Source organism: Uloborus diversus, chromosome 5 (genome assembly GCF_026930045.1).
Source record: "Uloborus diversus isolate 005 chromosome 5, Udiv.v.3.1, whole genome shotgun sequence".
In the NCBI taxonomy this organism is placed as follows: Eukaryota; Metazoa; Arthropoda; class Arachnida; order Araneae; family Uloboridae; genus Uloborus; species Uloborus diversus.
The window spans coordinates 177,028,562-177,044,435 of NC_072735.1; the positions used below are offsets into that span (position 1 = coordinate 177,028,562).

General features: G+C 31.3%; 1 protein-coding gene across 1 annotated transcript in view; it reads left to right on the forward strand.

Moving 5' to 3' along the window:
- The window catches only part of LOC129221878 (anoctamin-5-like), a 74,760-nt gene that overhangs the window by 37,847 nt on the left and 21,039 nt on the right, over positions 1 to 15,874 (forward strand). The window contains exons 9-20 of the mRNA XM_054856246.1: positions 976 to 1,031; positions 1,113 to 1,216; positions 2,464 to 2,598; positions 3,749 to 3,903; positions 6,217 to 6,299; positions 8,357 to 8,428; positions 8,555 to 8,632; positions 10,365 to 10,529; positions 10,604 to 10,640; positions 11,918 to 12,029; positions 12,198 to 12,252; positions 13,735 to 13,832. Coding sequence (XP_054712221.1) covers positions 976 to 1,031; positions 1,113 to 1,216; positions 2,464 to 2,598; positions 3,749 to 3,903; positions 6,217 to 6,299; positions 8,357 to 8,428; positions 8,555 to 8,632; positions 10,365 to 10,529; positions 10,604 to 10,640; positions 11,918 to 12,029; positions 12,198 to 12,252; positions 13,735 to 13,832 — 1,150 coding nt within the window. The remainder of the gene's footprint in view (positions 1 to 975; positions 1,032 to 1,112; positions 1,217 to 2,463; positions 2,599 to 3,748; positions 3,904 to 6,216; positions 6,300 to 8,356; positions 8,429 to 8,554; positions 8,633 to 10,364; positions 10,530 to 10,603; positions 10,641 to 11,917; positions 12,030 to 12,197; positions 12,253 to 13,734; positions 13,833 to 15,874) is intronic.

Sequence of the window (15,874 nt, forward strand, 5' to 3'; positions counted from 1 at the left end):
GAAAATGGAGAAATGTTTATATTTTGTTGGACAATAATCTATGAATTTTATAATTGGCAAAGAAGCAAACTCCATTATCCCAATTTGGCAAATATAATCATCGATTCTCTTATCCATCAAAGTTTAAGCTACCAGAGTCAAACGTATGGAAAACAAAATCCGGGTATAAATATGAAATCACCACTCAAAAAATGAATAAAAAAATAAGCTGAAAATGAATAGTATGTTTGTTGCATTTTATTTTAAACTAGCGATACCCACAGGGCTTCGCCCGTAGTAGAAAATTAAAAGATCATTTGGTTTGCCTGTATGTTTACAAATAATGGATGATGAATTTCTCGCCAATATGGCTATGTGCATTAGCTCGCCCATCTTACAGTTCCAGGTTATGATAATTTGGTAATTTACTCTTCCACATATGAAAATTTGCAGGGTAAAATGTTCTTAAAATTGGAATAGAAAAAGAACAAAATCGAATTTTTGAAAAATCACTTTGAGGTGCACACCCCCAGACTACAAACTAATTCTGTGCCAAATTCCGTGAAAATCAGCCAAATGGTTTAAGCACTATGCGCGTCACAGGGATCCGGACCGAGATCCAGACAGAGAGACTTTCAGCTTTGTTATTAGTAGAGAAAAAATAACATTAATGTAATTCCTAGCTAAATTTGACTGTAAAAATACAATTGACCTGAAAATATCACTGATCCAAATGTTATAACTGCACACATTGTAGTTTATCTTATCTGCAGCTAAAAAAACAAAGTTATTGATGCCTCCTGTTCCATAGTATAAATAAATTTATATTGCAAGAAATAAGTAAATAAATAAAGCATTATTTATTTGAAAAATATATCTATCAAGTTGTACCCTAGCACAAGTTGAAAGACTAAACTATTTGTAATTATTTCATTTATTTTGTGTCGTTGCATGAATGTTTTGTTCACTATTTGCTGATATATGTTCTATGATTAGGTATCAAGAAATTGATTACTGATGGAATTTACACAGCGGCCTATCCTTTGCACGAGGTACATTTGCAAGTATGATTTTCAAATATGATTTGCAAGTATGATTATCAAAGAATAACTTGATTTTCTTTTCTTATTTAGGGTGACCTAAAAGATAGATCGCTTTTAAACCCTCGCTGGTTTTTGCAGAAACACTGGGCTTCATATTCATGCATTTTCAAGAAGCAGCCCTTAGATGAAATAAAGTAAGCTAGGTTTTACTCTATTGTTAATATTGTGTATAATTTGTGTATATTTTTCATGTGCTTAGTAGTTGTAATACAAACATTTTCTTCAGATTTTTTTGTATTTATTTCATAATGCTAACTATGTTGCTGTTTATTTTATCTATTCATGAACAAGGAATCTAGGAATTTTAATCTTTGACTTTTAATGTTTGTGTATTTGAATATAAGTAGAATCGAGACCTTTCTGCATTTTGAATTCTGACTCGCGAAATAGTGAAACTCCCCTGTTATGCAGGGCTGAATTTATTGGAGGGCAGGCGGGGCTAAAGCCCCTGGGTCTCCACAGCAAATGGGCCCCCACAATAAAATTTTTACAAAATATCCTAACTTTCACGGGTCAAAAAAATCGAAAATATCGGATATATACATTTATATATCAAAATATGCGGATATATTTCAAAGTATCGGATATTTTCGAAAATATGATGATATTTTTGAACCCTGATTAGGGGCCTCCACTCCTTCGTTGCCCCGGCACCTCCACACTTCCAAATCCAGCCCTGCTGTTGTGCAGAATTTGTTATGTTTTTCCTAGTTTTCCTGATGTTTGTGCTAAATTTCTTTTATTTTTTGATCACTCTGAATGAAAGTATTCTTTATTGTTTGCTAAAACAAAAGTTGCAAGTAATTTGCGGATGTTTCTTTTAATTTGCAATTTGTGCCGGTTGATATGATAAATAATTCATATTTTGATTAAAAATAATTTTGTACTTTTGTTCACAGTAAGCTATGTATTGCATATATATGAAAAGAAAAAGAATTATCTTTAGCCGAAAGTGGATGTTAAACAACTGCTGCACAATTACAGCAAAAACGTATATTTATGCATAACATGTGGCATCGAAAGAGCGTTTTCAAAAAAAAGCTGAACTGAAAGTACTATGTTTTTAACAAGCTATTGCCGATCGTTAAAAATTTTGAACTTCTAAAACTGGAGAAAAATTTTTTTTTTTTTAAGGGAAATAATTTTTTGATTTTTTTTAAAAATTGAAGTGAGTTCCGAATTTCAAGATTACAAAATTGGGGTCTCATACGTTAACTATTACATATGTTAATACAATAAAATATCATGCCTGGAGGTGACTAGTTATATTTGTCATGTTTTAGTGCAATACTTGGTTAATTTTCCAAGATACTGTAGAACCTTTTAGTTTATCCGCTTCTCTGCATTTTGACTATAAATAATGTTTTCGATTTGTTTTTAGGCATTATTTTGGTGTAAAAATTGGCCTCTACTTTGCTTGGTTGGGATTTTACACTTACATGTTAATTCCAGCTTCCATTGTCGGCATTTTATGCTTCATCTATGGGTGTATTACTTTGAATTCCAATGTTCCTAGGTGAGTTGTTAGCAAAAAAAATATTTTTCTTGCTTATCACCAAAATATTTGTCTTGCATATTTAATTTAACTAAGCAATATATTTTTGGCAATTCAGTCTACAAAAAAATGCTATTTTCGTTATAAGCATAAATAAATATATATTCTACAGATATGTGAATAAGGAATTGACAACAATAATTACTTCTCACTATGACTTTTGTTAAACTTTTTTTCTGGTATAGACTTGGCTTTGTATCTTTAAGCCTTGTTGTACAGTGCTATACTGCCTTGGGTAAGTAAAGAGCAGTAACTACAAATTTTTATTTTATTTTTTGTATTTTTGTTACCTATTATATTGGTTTCCTCTGGGGGGAAAAAGCGTGAAAATGTCAAATTCTGACATTTGCCTATTGCTAGTATTGAGTCCAAAACGTGTTTCTTCAAATATCTTGCAAACTCATATCTGCAGATACTCAACTGGTATGCTTAAACATCTTCTGATTCATGGTGAGATATCTCATGCATTTAACTTGTAAATCTAGAACTACCTATAAAATAGCTAAATTTTTCACAAATTAAATTCTCAATCAGTTACTGTCTGACCATCGTTTTCATGGAAAAGCTATCCGATTTATAGGCGGAAATGGACGTATCTATTACTTTATAGGGATGTTAGTTGGTTTGTTTCAGATGTGCACTTTTGCCTCTCTATTATTTAGCTTTAGTTTTGTGAAAATGAAAATTTGCTCACAGCAACAATTTTTAAATCTAAAGTATATTCGACCTATATTCCCACGGCAAAAATGAATTGATTTATTTATTCACAACAAAGTTTTGAGCTTACCATTTTGCTTTTACGTTCCTGAACGAAATGAAAACATTTTATTTTCTGTTTGTTGTTTCCATGGTAACTATTTTTGTTTCCTCGTATTTTATTTTTGAGAATGAAATAAATGAATAAGGCACTAGTGACATTATAAAACGCGAGACTCAAAATCCCATCGTTGTTTTCCCTTCTCCCCTCTAGATTCATTCAGATGGAATAGTCTTTACTTGGCAGATTGCTGAATTACATACAATCCGTGGTCAAACAGTAGCTACTAATTCTTGCACAGCAAAAGTATTTAAATAAATATAATCCTTTCATTTTCTGCCTTGTCTTTTTCAGCAATGAAATATGCACCAGCAAGCTAATCATGTGTCCTAGATGTGATAACGAGTGCCATTATTGGACCTTGAATGAGTCATGTAATGCTGCTAAAGTGACCTATTTGGTTGACAATGCTGCTACTGTCTTTTTTGCCATTTTTATGTCCCTTTGGGGTAAGTATTTTTTAATATATTCCATTAGTTCTCATGTTTATCCTCCCTTAGTCTGGGATGATGCTGTAAATTCATCGAAATTGTTTGGGGTAGAAATTTCTGTAGTTTCATGAGTGTCTGACTAAGCCTTTCCCTTGCTTTGAAATTTTATTATGCAGTTGATGATCTATTTTACATAATCATTGGAGATACAAAGCAAATTTATAATATTTCAAGCTTGTAAAATCAGAAAGTTCTATAGAATAATTGAGGAAGTGAGAAGCAAAGGAATGTAAGTGGACATTTACAAGTTTCGAGTAAAATGACTATAAAGATTATGTCCTAGGTAGGCTTTCATTGAATTTTTCTTCTAAATCATGCTGTACATCAGCACCTACCAAGGCTATTAGTACTATATCTTGCCCCAAGACAGAGGAGGGGTTCACCTACCATTTGTACTGGTTATCTCCAAATTTTTAATTTTGCCACTTGCATCCCTTTGCTTCTCACTACCTCAATTATTGTTTTTCTTTTTTTTCCAAGGTTATCCTCGTTGAAAAAGAAACAAAACAAAAAATGTTTCAAATAATCAAATGACTGCAGTGAATTTAGTATATTCACATCTATTTTAGGCTTCACTTAAATTCAGATTCATTTTAGTTACTTCATGCAGCATGAAATATGAATCATTTATTTCATCAAAATTAATAACTATCTCGTTATTGTTTTGTACCTTCAGAAAAAAGTGTCGTTCAACAAAGTGATCAAAAGCTGGTGTTTGACTGGTGGTCTTAAAATTTCTGTTTCCTCCTCATTGTCTGCATTCTTTCAGTATGCAGTGCAATACTGTCCTCAACAATGTTTCTTCTGTGCAAGTCATTGTCATTTTTATAAAATCTAAAGTAAAACAATTGATTTACTAATATTTAAACAAAGAATACTTTGACTAAAAGTTTCTGCTGGTGTAAAATAATGTTTTGCAAATAGATATACAACCTAAAACAAATAGTTATTAAAATTTTTGACATTTCTGCTTTTTTTGTATTTTTTAGTTTTGGTTTCTAAATTGAAAAATAAAATAAATAAACCATAAACAGGGGCACTGCCCCCCCCCCCCTCCCTCCAATCGCCGCCGCTGAATACCTTTGTCCTAAAAAGAAAATGTAATTATTTTTGTCAGGTTTTAGCTTGTAACATTTTCCTCTTATTCCTTACTGCTAAAAATTTTTAATATTTTTATCACTAGTTGCTATTATTTTTGCCACTCTAAATAAAATTTTTTACTAAATAAAATATTAACAACTGCTTGGATATTGGCTCATTATTAACTTGCTTGTATATTCTTGATTCATCCAACTTAACAAAAAATGAAAAGAGGCATTAAAATGATCCAGCAGGTATAAATGTGGAGGTCATAATCTTCATCACACACAGATGGCATCATTTGCAAATGTCTTTCTTTTGCTTGGGGGGTGGGTGGGGATTTTACTCATTGCATATGAATGACACTACGATTTTTCATTCTTTAGGAGTACAATGAAAAGATATGAAATTAGTAAATACCTTTGTCTTAAAGTGAAATATAACTAAAGGTTACAATTGTATAAGTTTATTTAAAAAAAACTGCAGATGCTTTTTTGGGCCAGGGATTACAAAGAATCTCTTTTTAAAAATCCGACACACAAGGAAGAGAGTTACAAGTTTGAGAAGTTTTTAAATCTTTGAAAAGAAAGTTGATAGTGAGTGTTCTTAGCTAGGTTGCGTCTTCGGATGACATTAATTAATGAAGGTATTAATTAAAAACCTCTAAAAGGTTGTTTGCAATTTTTGCAGTGAAAACATTTTTAAAAATTTACAAATTTAATACCAAAATAAAGAGTAATTTTTTCTGCATCTGATAGAATGTGTTTGGAACTTCCATGTTACATAGAATTTGAATTATTAACGTTTTTTAAAAGCAGATTTTAAATACGGCTAAGCCTTTTTTCATGATTGGTAACCGAATTCATTGTTGGCCGACAAGAAAAGAAGACACAATGATTTAAAATTTTTATCTGTTGCCAGTTTCTATAAAATAAAATGCTTGTAACTGATTTTAATAGTCTAAGGCTTTTAAAAGGATTTTCAATTTTCCCTTTTGATTCTAAAGTTGCGATTCAGTCGGGGGTTTTTTATTTTGAATTTTAGTTACTTGTCCATGCAAAAGATGTTAGCTTATGAATGAAGAGGCAGTTGACAAAATAATAACTAATGATATTTTATTTTCACAAAGAAAGCAACCTTTTTTGGAATATTTTTGTTTGCATACTTGTCACAATGAATTATTTCTTTCAGGCGCTGTATTCCTAGAAATGTGGAAGCGATATTCAGCAGATATAACTCATCGATGGGACCTTACTGGTTTTGATACATCAGAAGTAAGTATAGTACCAGTTTCTCAAAAAAGTTCCTTTATTTCTAAATTGCGGTATCAGAACGACTTTACCTGTAGTGGAAAATTAAAAGGTCCTTTGGTTCGCCTGGTGTATTTACAAATAATGGATGATGAATTTCTTGCCAATATGATATGTTAACTCGTATTACTCGTCCATGCTATGGTAATTTGCTTGTCCACGTTATGATAATTTACTCGTCCACGTTATGGTAATTTACTCGTCCATGTTATGATAATTTGCTCGATAAAATGTTCTTAAAATTGAAATAGAAAAAGAAAAAAAATTGAATTTTCGAAAAATGGCTTCAAGGTGCAGTCCTCTATTCTCCAAACTAATTTTGTGCCAAATTTCATAAAAATTGGCCAAACAGTCTAGGCGTTACGCGCGTCACAGACATCCAGAAATCCAGACTTTCAGCTTTATTATTAAAGATTTTACACCTTTGATGTGTTATATACATACAGTGAAATTCTCTAGAGCAACCACTCTTCGTGCCTGTAAAAAACGGGTCATTAATTGAGGTTGGTCGCTGCTAGAGGTTGTTTTTGAACATCCAGTTATATCACCAATAGTTATATTCTGCTTACAATATATTAGTTAAGGCCATAAAAATAAATTAATATTTGAATACAGCAACCAATATTTTTGTTCAAATTTTTGATGCAAAATGTACTTTTTCTTACATTATTTTTCTGTTTGGAAATATCAAAATGTGAAGAAAGATTTACCTGCCATGGGGTGCTTTGTTTTTTCTGAAACAACTTTTATTTCTAGTTTTAACTTTTAATTGGAAAGAAAAATATATTAATTTTCTTTAACAATCTATCAATCTAAGTGCAACAAGAGCCTATTTATTTTTCAACTGTTCAAAGAACTAAAAACAAATTTGATTACTAAAATGATCTAGGAATGAGTTTAAATTTGGAGAAACCACCTTTTAGAAAGCTATTGTCGTTATCATCCCACCTCGATGACAAACACACGCCTGACCTGCAGCAAGATATACAATTTTGACCTTAGATCTTAACCCTCCTTTTTATAATATTTTTGGGACACTATAAATAGGAATCATTGGACATGAAAGGAATCCATTCGAAATCCTTAGAAGAATGCATTTTGTCTCTTTCTTTTCACTTTCCTAAGTAGGCAAATACCGATTTGTGTACACAGTTTTTCTTCCTTTACCTCTCTTTTGGTTTTTCTCTGTCCAAAAATTCCTTTATTTGTTGGTGCTTAATTTTGTGATTTGCCAGTTGTTGTGAGAGGTTTTGATGATCTCGCCTGGAGGATTTTTTACATTGAGTAGGTAGGGGTAAATCGGTGCCTCAGAAAATTGGTTCTTATTGGAGGTGGTCACTCATAGTTTCACTATATATACTGGGGGACTCTGACCCCTATCTGCTTCACTCTCCAACCTGCTTTTGGCTGTATACTTCGGTGGCTTTGCCCCCTTTTTTTTTTAAATTATACTTGAAAAGAGTAATGATTTATACTTGTTGCAAGTGTGACTGACTGTACAGTCACGCCTGTAATGTGTACAAACTATTATTTTTTAAATAGAAGGAAATGTTTTAGAAAGTTGGCTCTTTATATTATGGTACATAATGGTTTCTTATATTCTGATGAAAACAAATTAGAAGTCAAAGTCTACAATTATGAAAATTAATTGCAAATATATGAGTTAAAATGTACATTTGTGCAAATGGATTGAGCATTATATCTCTGACTAGCAAATTTTTAATATTTTATATTAAAGCTATAACGTTTATATGATTTGTGTTATATTGACTAATAGTGTCTCTGTTATGATTTTCCTTCAAAAATATCAATTTTTCTGAAAAACTGCTGCATGATTTTCATAGTCATCACGTCATCAGATGACATTACAAAAGAATGGATAAATGTTTTTCTAATGTGCACAACTGTGTCTCAACTTGAAGAGAAAAGTAAATTTTTTTCTGAAAAAAAAAATGCTTTTTTGATATTAACTGAGCAAGTAAAGTTTTCATTGATTTGATTTAATTTCCTTTCCAATTCAGGAGCATCCTCGCCCGGAATATTTAGCAAGATTAGCGAATGAAAGGAAGAAGAAATTAAATTTCATTACCAGGGTAAGCTTGATTAAAATTTTGAAATTTTAAATTTGTTTTTACCTGATGGAAATTCTCACTGGACTCTTAAGAAGTAGTTGAATGAAGACCATGACAAAAGCATTTTTAAAATGTACCTTTTTTTAGATGTATGAGCCACATGTTCCCTTTTGGAGAAAGCGATTGCCATATACTGTCATGTCAACATCTATTGTACTTCTATTGGTATGTATATATCATTATATCCTTTGTTTTGTTGGTAATGTTATTGCTCTGTTAATTTAAAGTTAGCAAATTTGTCGTAAATGATATTGATATTTTTCTAACACTTTCGGCTTGTGCTCAAGCAGGACCCAAATGCAATACTTCCTTTTAAATGACCATGCACAAGTTTGACTTCAGTGAAAAATTTAAAGCCATTCAATACCATTTTTCTGCATTTGATTCCAGTGTAGAAAATGTTTTTAGTTTTCAATTGAAAACCAACCTTAGATGTAGCACAAGTCATGTTTTATCAGTTCTTTCACAATTTGGCTTATTCAGTTCTACATTTGGCCTGATGAAACTTTTTTTTAAGCAACTTTTTTTTTTTTTCAGTGTCAAAACTTGCTGAATTGCTGTGTTCTCATGCTTTTATTAGAACTTTTTATTTACTCTCTTGAAATTTTTCTTCTTAAAATGTTTTCATTTTTTTATGTTCAAACTATGAATAGTTATGAGCAATTAAGATTGCTTATTGTCCTCATTTTGCCCAAAACCTGATGTTATCTTATAATCTGTAATATTTTTCGATTGGCAAGCGGCAATCACTTAATCCATTGTAACATGACCAATGAAATGCATTTTTTGAAATTCTATTGTCAGCCTTTTTCGCATGTATAAATAAATTTCTTTTTTTGATTCTTCATTTCTTTAAGTAATTATTTTTTTTCAGACAGTAAATATCATCTTGTTGATTACCTTTATTTCCTTTTCTCCCCCCCCCCTTTTTGCCAATTTTGAACTGGATATTTAGACATTATTATCTCATTTAAATTTAAAACTCTCTCTGTGACTTCAGAGATAGGCTCTCTGAAGACTTTTTGATATAAAGTTTAAGTAAAAACTTTTAAATTGTTTTTTATTTTATTATTATTTTTTTTCTTGCTTAAATAAATAGGTTTTTAATCTTATAATTTTTGAACAGTATCTTTTAATGCAAATGTGCACATTAAGATGACGTAAGAATACTGCATCCTAACTTACTTAATGATCTTCATGTATCATAGTATAACTTTTAGATTATTAGGATTCAATAGTGTTCTGTTGCATGCTTTTCAGTCTGAATAAGAAACTGAAAATGTAGACTCAAATTTATGCTAAGTTACAAGTTTTAAAAAAGTAGAGTAATCATCTAACTTCAATCCTTGTTTAGTTTCTCAGAAGTTGACTCAAGTTATTATTTTAATGTATTTTCACTTCTGTTGATTTGCTACTCTCATTTGTCTTTTATTCTGTTTGACCCCAGTTAAATCTATTTTTAATTTTGCTTTATGCCTCCATTAATTCCCCCCCCCCCCCCCAATCATGCTTCATTTTTATTTTGGCTCATTTTGCATTTCCAGGACTCAATGGTTACTGGTTTATCCATTGTCTTTGCTCTTGTTGCCATTGCCAGTTGTTTTTTCAACCATAAGCCAATTTTTACATTGAAAAGAATTTCATTATAGCTACAAAGCATGTGCATTCAATAATTAATAATTTTTGTGCTTCATTACTGTTGTTTTTATCAATTTTTTTTTTCTCGCCCACTGTCTTTTCAATAATTTTCTCTGCTGGCAGGCATTAAGTCTAAGTAGATGACTCATGTTCCCATGAACCATACGTGAGAAAAGGCATAATTTTACCTTTTCAGAGTGATGATACTGCACTTCATTTTAGTTATATTCAGTACAGCTTCTCCTTTTTCCATAAATAGGTAACTGTTGCTGTGGCTGCCGTAGTTGGAGTGATATTGTATAGGATTTCCGTGAATGCTGCTCTGCTGCTGAGTCGTGATAAAACTTTGACTACTTTTGCCAGCATCATAACATCTACGACAGCTGCATTACTCAATTTAGTTTGCATTATGATTTTTAATCAGGTAAGTAATTTTGAAATTGCTGTGCTATTTTTTGTGCTGTACAACATTTTAATCAATTCAATTTTTCATTTCAGTTTTACACATATATGGCTACATACTTGACAGAATTAGGTAAATATTTTAACACTTTCCAATTCTGGGATATTTTAAAACTTTATCTGCATGAATTAGTTGATTTATGTAATGCATCTAACTGCAAACGTACTTGGACTGTTTAGAGCAGTGGTTCTCGACCCATAGATATTTGCTCACCACTCGTCCTAAAAGTAATTTAGCACGGACCACCCGTTACATTATTACATATATCTTATTAGTTGCAACCAAATTCAAAGGTGATTAAATGCAGTAATTTTTCAGAAACAAACTTTTATTATTAATTAAAGAACTGTTATATCATAATTAACAGCACAATCCCATGTTCAATGTCTGTATGATAACTTATGACCTAACCAAGAAGTGTTCCTCTATCATAATGTTTTTAAAAGCTCATTTTCTACATGACACAAAATTATTACTGTTGTGCTACAGTAAGTTCAATACATACCTGATATTCCTTTAGACAAATTTGTTTATTTAATTTTATTCAATGCAAGTTGGAAAAGAACATTACGTTTTTTTTATAAGTAGTCTCTGTACCCTCCTGCAGACCATCTCAAATGCTCTCATGAACCACCTTTGGTCCAGGGACCACTGTTTGGACACCACTGGTTTTGAGTAACATATGCGTGTCTTTTCATGTTTGAATTCATGGTACTTGTCAAATATTCACTGTTTTTAATAGATGGAATTAATTTTCTTACAAAATGCTGGTAGGTTTTGTTGCTCTATATATTCTTGTTATGTTTTAAAAACAAACTTAAGCAACCGCTTTAACCCTCTGTCATTTCTATTCAATTATTTCATTACCCAATTTTGGAAGGTTAATTATCCCTTATTTTCATGAGACATTAATAATGCTTAACTTTTCTAATATAATACACTTTTTGACAACAGACTGCACCAACTATGAAAAAAAAAAAAAATCCACATTAAAGTATAAACTTTAACAAAAAATGAGACATGTACTGCTGTAATATTTTATTGAAATGTTAGCAATTTAAAGTGACTATTGGTTTGAGATTTGTGTTAGATCATCTTTTGCCGACACTCATTTTATGCATTTATTTACTTATTTTAAGTATTTAAGCTTTTAATAAAGTTTTGTTGAATCTTAACGAAATAAAAGTATGTGTGAAACCCCATCAAGCATTTTCCCTATAATTCTGTAGAATTCTAAAAATGTTAAAAAAAAAAAAAAATTAAATCTCAAATTTGTTCAGAAAGTATTGAAATTGTTGGTATATTACTAAACTTATTTCACCATACTACTATGTTTTTTTCCTTTGTAGAGCTGCACCGAACTCAAACAGAATTTGATGATAGTCTCACCCTCAAGATGTTCCTTTTACAATTTGTGAACTACTACTCGTCCATTTTTTACATTGCATTTTTCAAAGGAAAGTAAGTTTACATCTTCATTTTTTATTCTTGCTAAGAAAGTTCTATTTATGTTAGGTTTATTATCATGAATAATAAAGCTAACTAGTTACGGTTTCATCAATTATTTATTCACTCATTTATTTATTTTGATGTTTCGTTTTTTAAAATTTGTTGTAAATATCTCTTTAGGCTTGTTGGTCATCCTGCTGATTATAATTTGCTTTTTGGCTACCGTCAAGAAGAGGTAATTCTTGTTTTTATATTTTTTTAATTAACATTTTTTCTATGAAAATACCATTGGTTTAAGGTATGTTTACTATTTTAATTTCAATTCTGATATTTAATTTATTCAATAGATTTCAATATTGGAGTACAGGTAAACCTCTCTGACCGGCCACCCCTGTTAGTGGCCAGTTTCGCATAGCACGAAATTTTTGGCCTATGCGCACAATGTTAACTCAACCCTTCAGAGCGACCACTCAAACCCCTCTGAGCGATAGAGTAGTCGCCTGTCTAGGCTTCAAAATAGACTGGCGAATACTCTTCCATTTCGGTTTTTAATTTTATTTACCATCAGCTTTTGTTTAGAGAATGGCCAGGTATTTTCTATGTTAAGGTTTTTGTAACGGGAGGGGGAGGGGGTTGACATTTTGAGGACTGTCGCCCCATTTTTGTGCTTTTTAGGCACGATTTCAAATTTAGATGATGAAGTTCCTGATATTGTTTGTAATGAACAAAAAGTTAAGTTTTCGACTCCTCAAATTTTGGAGAGAATTGACGACATCATTGCTAATTCAGAAGCCATAGCTGATGACTCAGTTCGGGATTCGTTTTTACAAGTTAAAAACAAACTTGGAAAAAAAAATTGGTTTCTATGGAAAACTGTAATCAAACACAAATTGAATCATTTTTTCCGAAAAAGTAGTAATCATGAAATAAAGCATTTTCTTTTCGTTATTTTCTCAAAAGTGTTGAATTGTATCACTTGTAGTACAGTTTGAGTTCAATGATCAAAACCCTTAAGAGCGGCCAAGGTTTAACAGAACGGAGGAGTGGTCGCTCAGAGAGGTTTTACTGTACCAACTTTTCATGTGATGCTTAAATTTTTGGACAAAATGAAAGTTATTGTTAAATTGAGTATAGGTTAAGTTGGGAAAGCATATGTTATAGCTACTAAGCCAAGATTAATGGCACACTCCCTTAAAGAATGAAAGCCTCCTAAAAACAGAAAAACACCCCTAAAAACTCCTTTTAAAAGTTCATTGGCGTAAAATTTTGCATTAAGTTAATACCAATTGAAATTATATTTATGTGTTCCTGTAGCTTTATTAGAGTCTTGCGTTTAACGCTTTCTAGATTCCACCATCAACTATCCGAAAATTCGAGAATCGCGGCGTTTCACGTGCTTTTGCGATGTTATTTCCGCTCTAAACGGTTTTTGCCGGTTTTCTGGTTTCCCGGTTTTTTGGTTCCCGGATAAAAGGTCCTGCACTTTATGTCAATAGATGCAATGACACTAAAATTAAAATAGTATTGGGGCAGTTAAAAAGAGAGAAATTATTGTTTGAAATGACTCTGAAAGACTAAACCATTATTAGTAATCAACGCATTAATTACTTTTTTTTTACTGTGTCCATTTACTGTCCACTGTTTGCTTGCGGCAAGTATTTTACTGCAAAATTTTTGCTTTCTGTGTGATGTGTATTGAAAATATTCTTGTTTGTAGTGTGGAACTGGGGGCTGTTTGATGGAACTTGCTATCCAGTTAGCAATCATTATGGTTGGAAAACAGGCTCTTAACAATCTGATGGAAGTTATGTTACCGTAAGTGCCAAAGATTTCCAAGAAAGATTTTATTTTTTGTTAATATTTTTTAAAAAGAGGATAAGAGAATGAAACCCCTGAGAAAAATTTTGATGATGCTTGCTCATAATTGCATTCAAAAGTTCAATTCTCTCAAGAATTGCCTTTTTTTTTTTTCAGGCATTAAAAAAAATCATGCTATATTTTGTTTACTGATATTATTTTACATAGTTTTCTTTGTACAGAGGCTTAGTGACATTTTATCCTTAATCCACTATTCAAATTTATGGTCAAACATTCTTTTGTTTCATTTTGTTGCATGTTATTATTTCATTTATATTCATTTAAAATTCATCATTAGCCTTGATATTTTGAATCATTAAACGCAAATGTATATTTTATCAAGCCACTTTCTTAAGCTGTATGCAAAAAATATATATAAAAAAAGGAGATTCATTTCTTTTTAATTTTTTTCTCCAAAAAAAAAAAAAAAATATATATATATATATATATATATATATATATAAACTGCTATGCCTTAAAAATTCTGCATGTTATCAGAATGCACTTTTTTCCATTCCATAAATAAATAAAGTTTAAAAAAAAAATTGTCAGTTTTTTTTTTGGATCTTTTTTCAGCTTTGTTTGTTTCTTTAAGTGCATGACTTTATTCTTGCAGAAGACCTAATCAAGACATGTTTATTCATACTCTTTCCGCTTCCACGACTATAAAAGCTGATGGCACAGTGCGGCTTGGGATTCCGAGTTTAGTAACTTTTTTTTTCAGGTAACAGAAACTCAGTCTTCCTGGAAAAGGGGCAGTAGTTATAAGTTGATAAAAGTGTATGTGCGCTGATAAATCAAATGTTGTTCAGCCCACGTGCGTTGTAAAAATTACGTGCATGTGTTTTTTTTTTTTTTTTTTAATTGGTGAGAAAATTTGAACTACAAAAATAATTTTTTCTTTTACACATGCATGCAATTTTCATTGTAAGCCTGGGTCAAGTGTCATTAGATTTTTCAATGCACGCGGCCGGTTTGAAGGTAATTGTCTCAAAACATGAAAATTGGTTCCTACTATGCATTCATTGCTTTATTTTTAAAAAATTGTATTATGAATTGAGAAAAACATCATTGTGGTTTTGCCTTCATCCCTAAAGAATTCCTGGAAATAAATGCAAAATTAAAAATTATAAGTGTTATGTAGGATAAATAAAATAACAGAGAAAACTGGAGAGCAAGTAGCTGGCTGGTCAGAGCAACTGCTTTTGACCTCTTAGCCATAGAAGACCCCAGCGTAGATTTAGACTCATTTTTTTGTGTTTACTATTTTTTTTATGTTCTATTCTGAACTTAAAATTCAACAGTTTATGGTTGAAAGCAAAAAACAATTCTTAGCAATTCAGAAATAGTGTGCAGACCTCAAGCCCTGATGGGTGTCGCAGCTTTGCGCTGTTTCTATTACAGGTTGCTTTGTATTATTTAAAAATAAAAAGAAACAAAGATAAGAGCAAAGATGATTGTATTGTGGATAAAACCCAGATTTTAGTATTCTTCGATTCAGGATCCAGATGTTTCTAAAAATATGCAATTTAAAGTTGTCAAAAAAACACACACACAATACTTTGAACACAATTTTATACAATGAGAGAATACACCAAAGGCTGTAATAATTAACAATTTTGCTTCATTTCCTCCTTCCCTGAAAATTGATTTCGTCGTTAAGTTTGAAGGAGAATCCTTCACTCAAAGAGTTGAATTTGAATTTCAGCTGCTGACATGTGTATCTATGTACAGTTGAACTTGGTTAATGCAAAATGTCAAAAATCCACAAATTTGTTCCTATTAGCCGTCATTCGTAACAACCGTGAGTGAGTGACACTGTGAAAAAATGAAGAAAAGCTTACCTATATTTAAAAAACCATCACTACTAATACGCATATTGTAATCTAACTATTAGTACATTCAAACAAAATCATTCACTTCTTATAAATGTTTTTTGGAAAATATTGAAAATGGAAGATGATAATCAACAATCGGGGAATAGGTTGTAATCAACAATG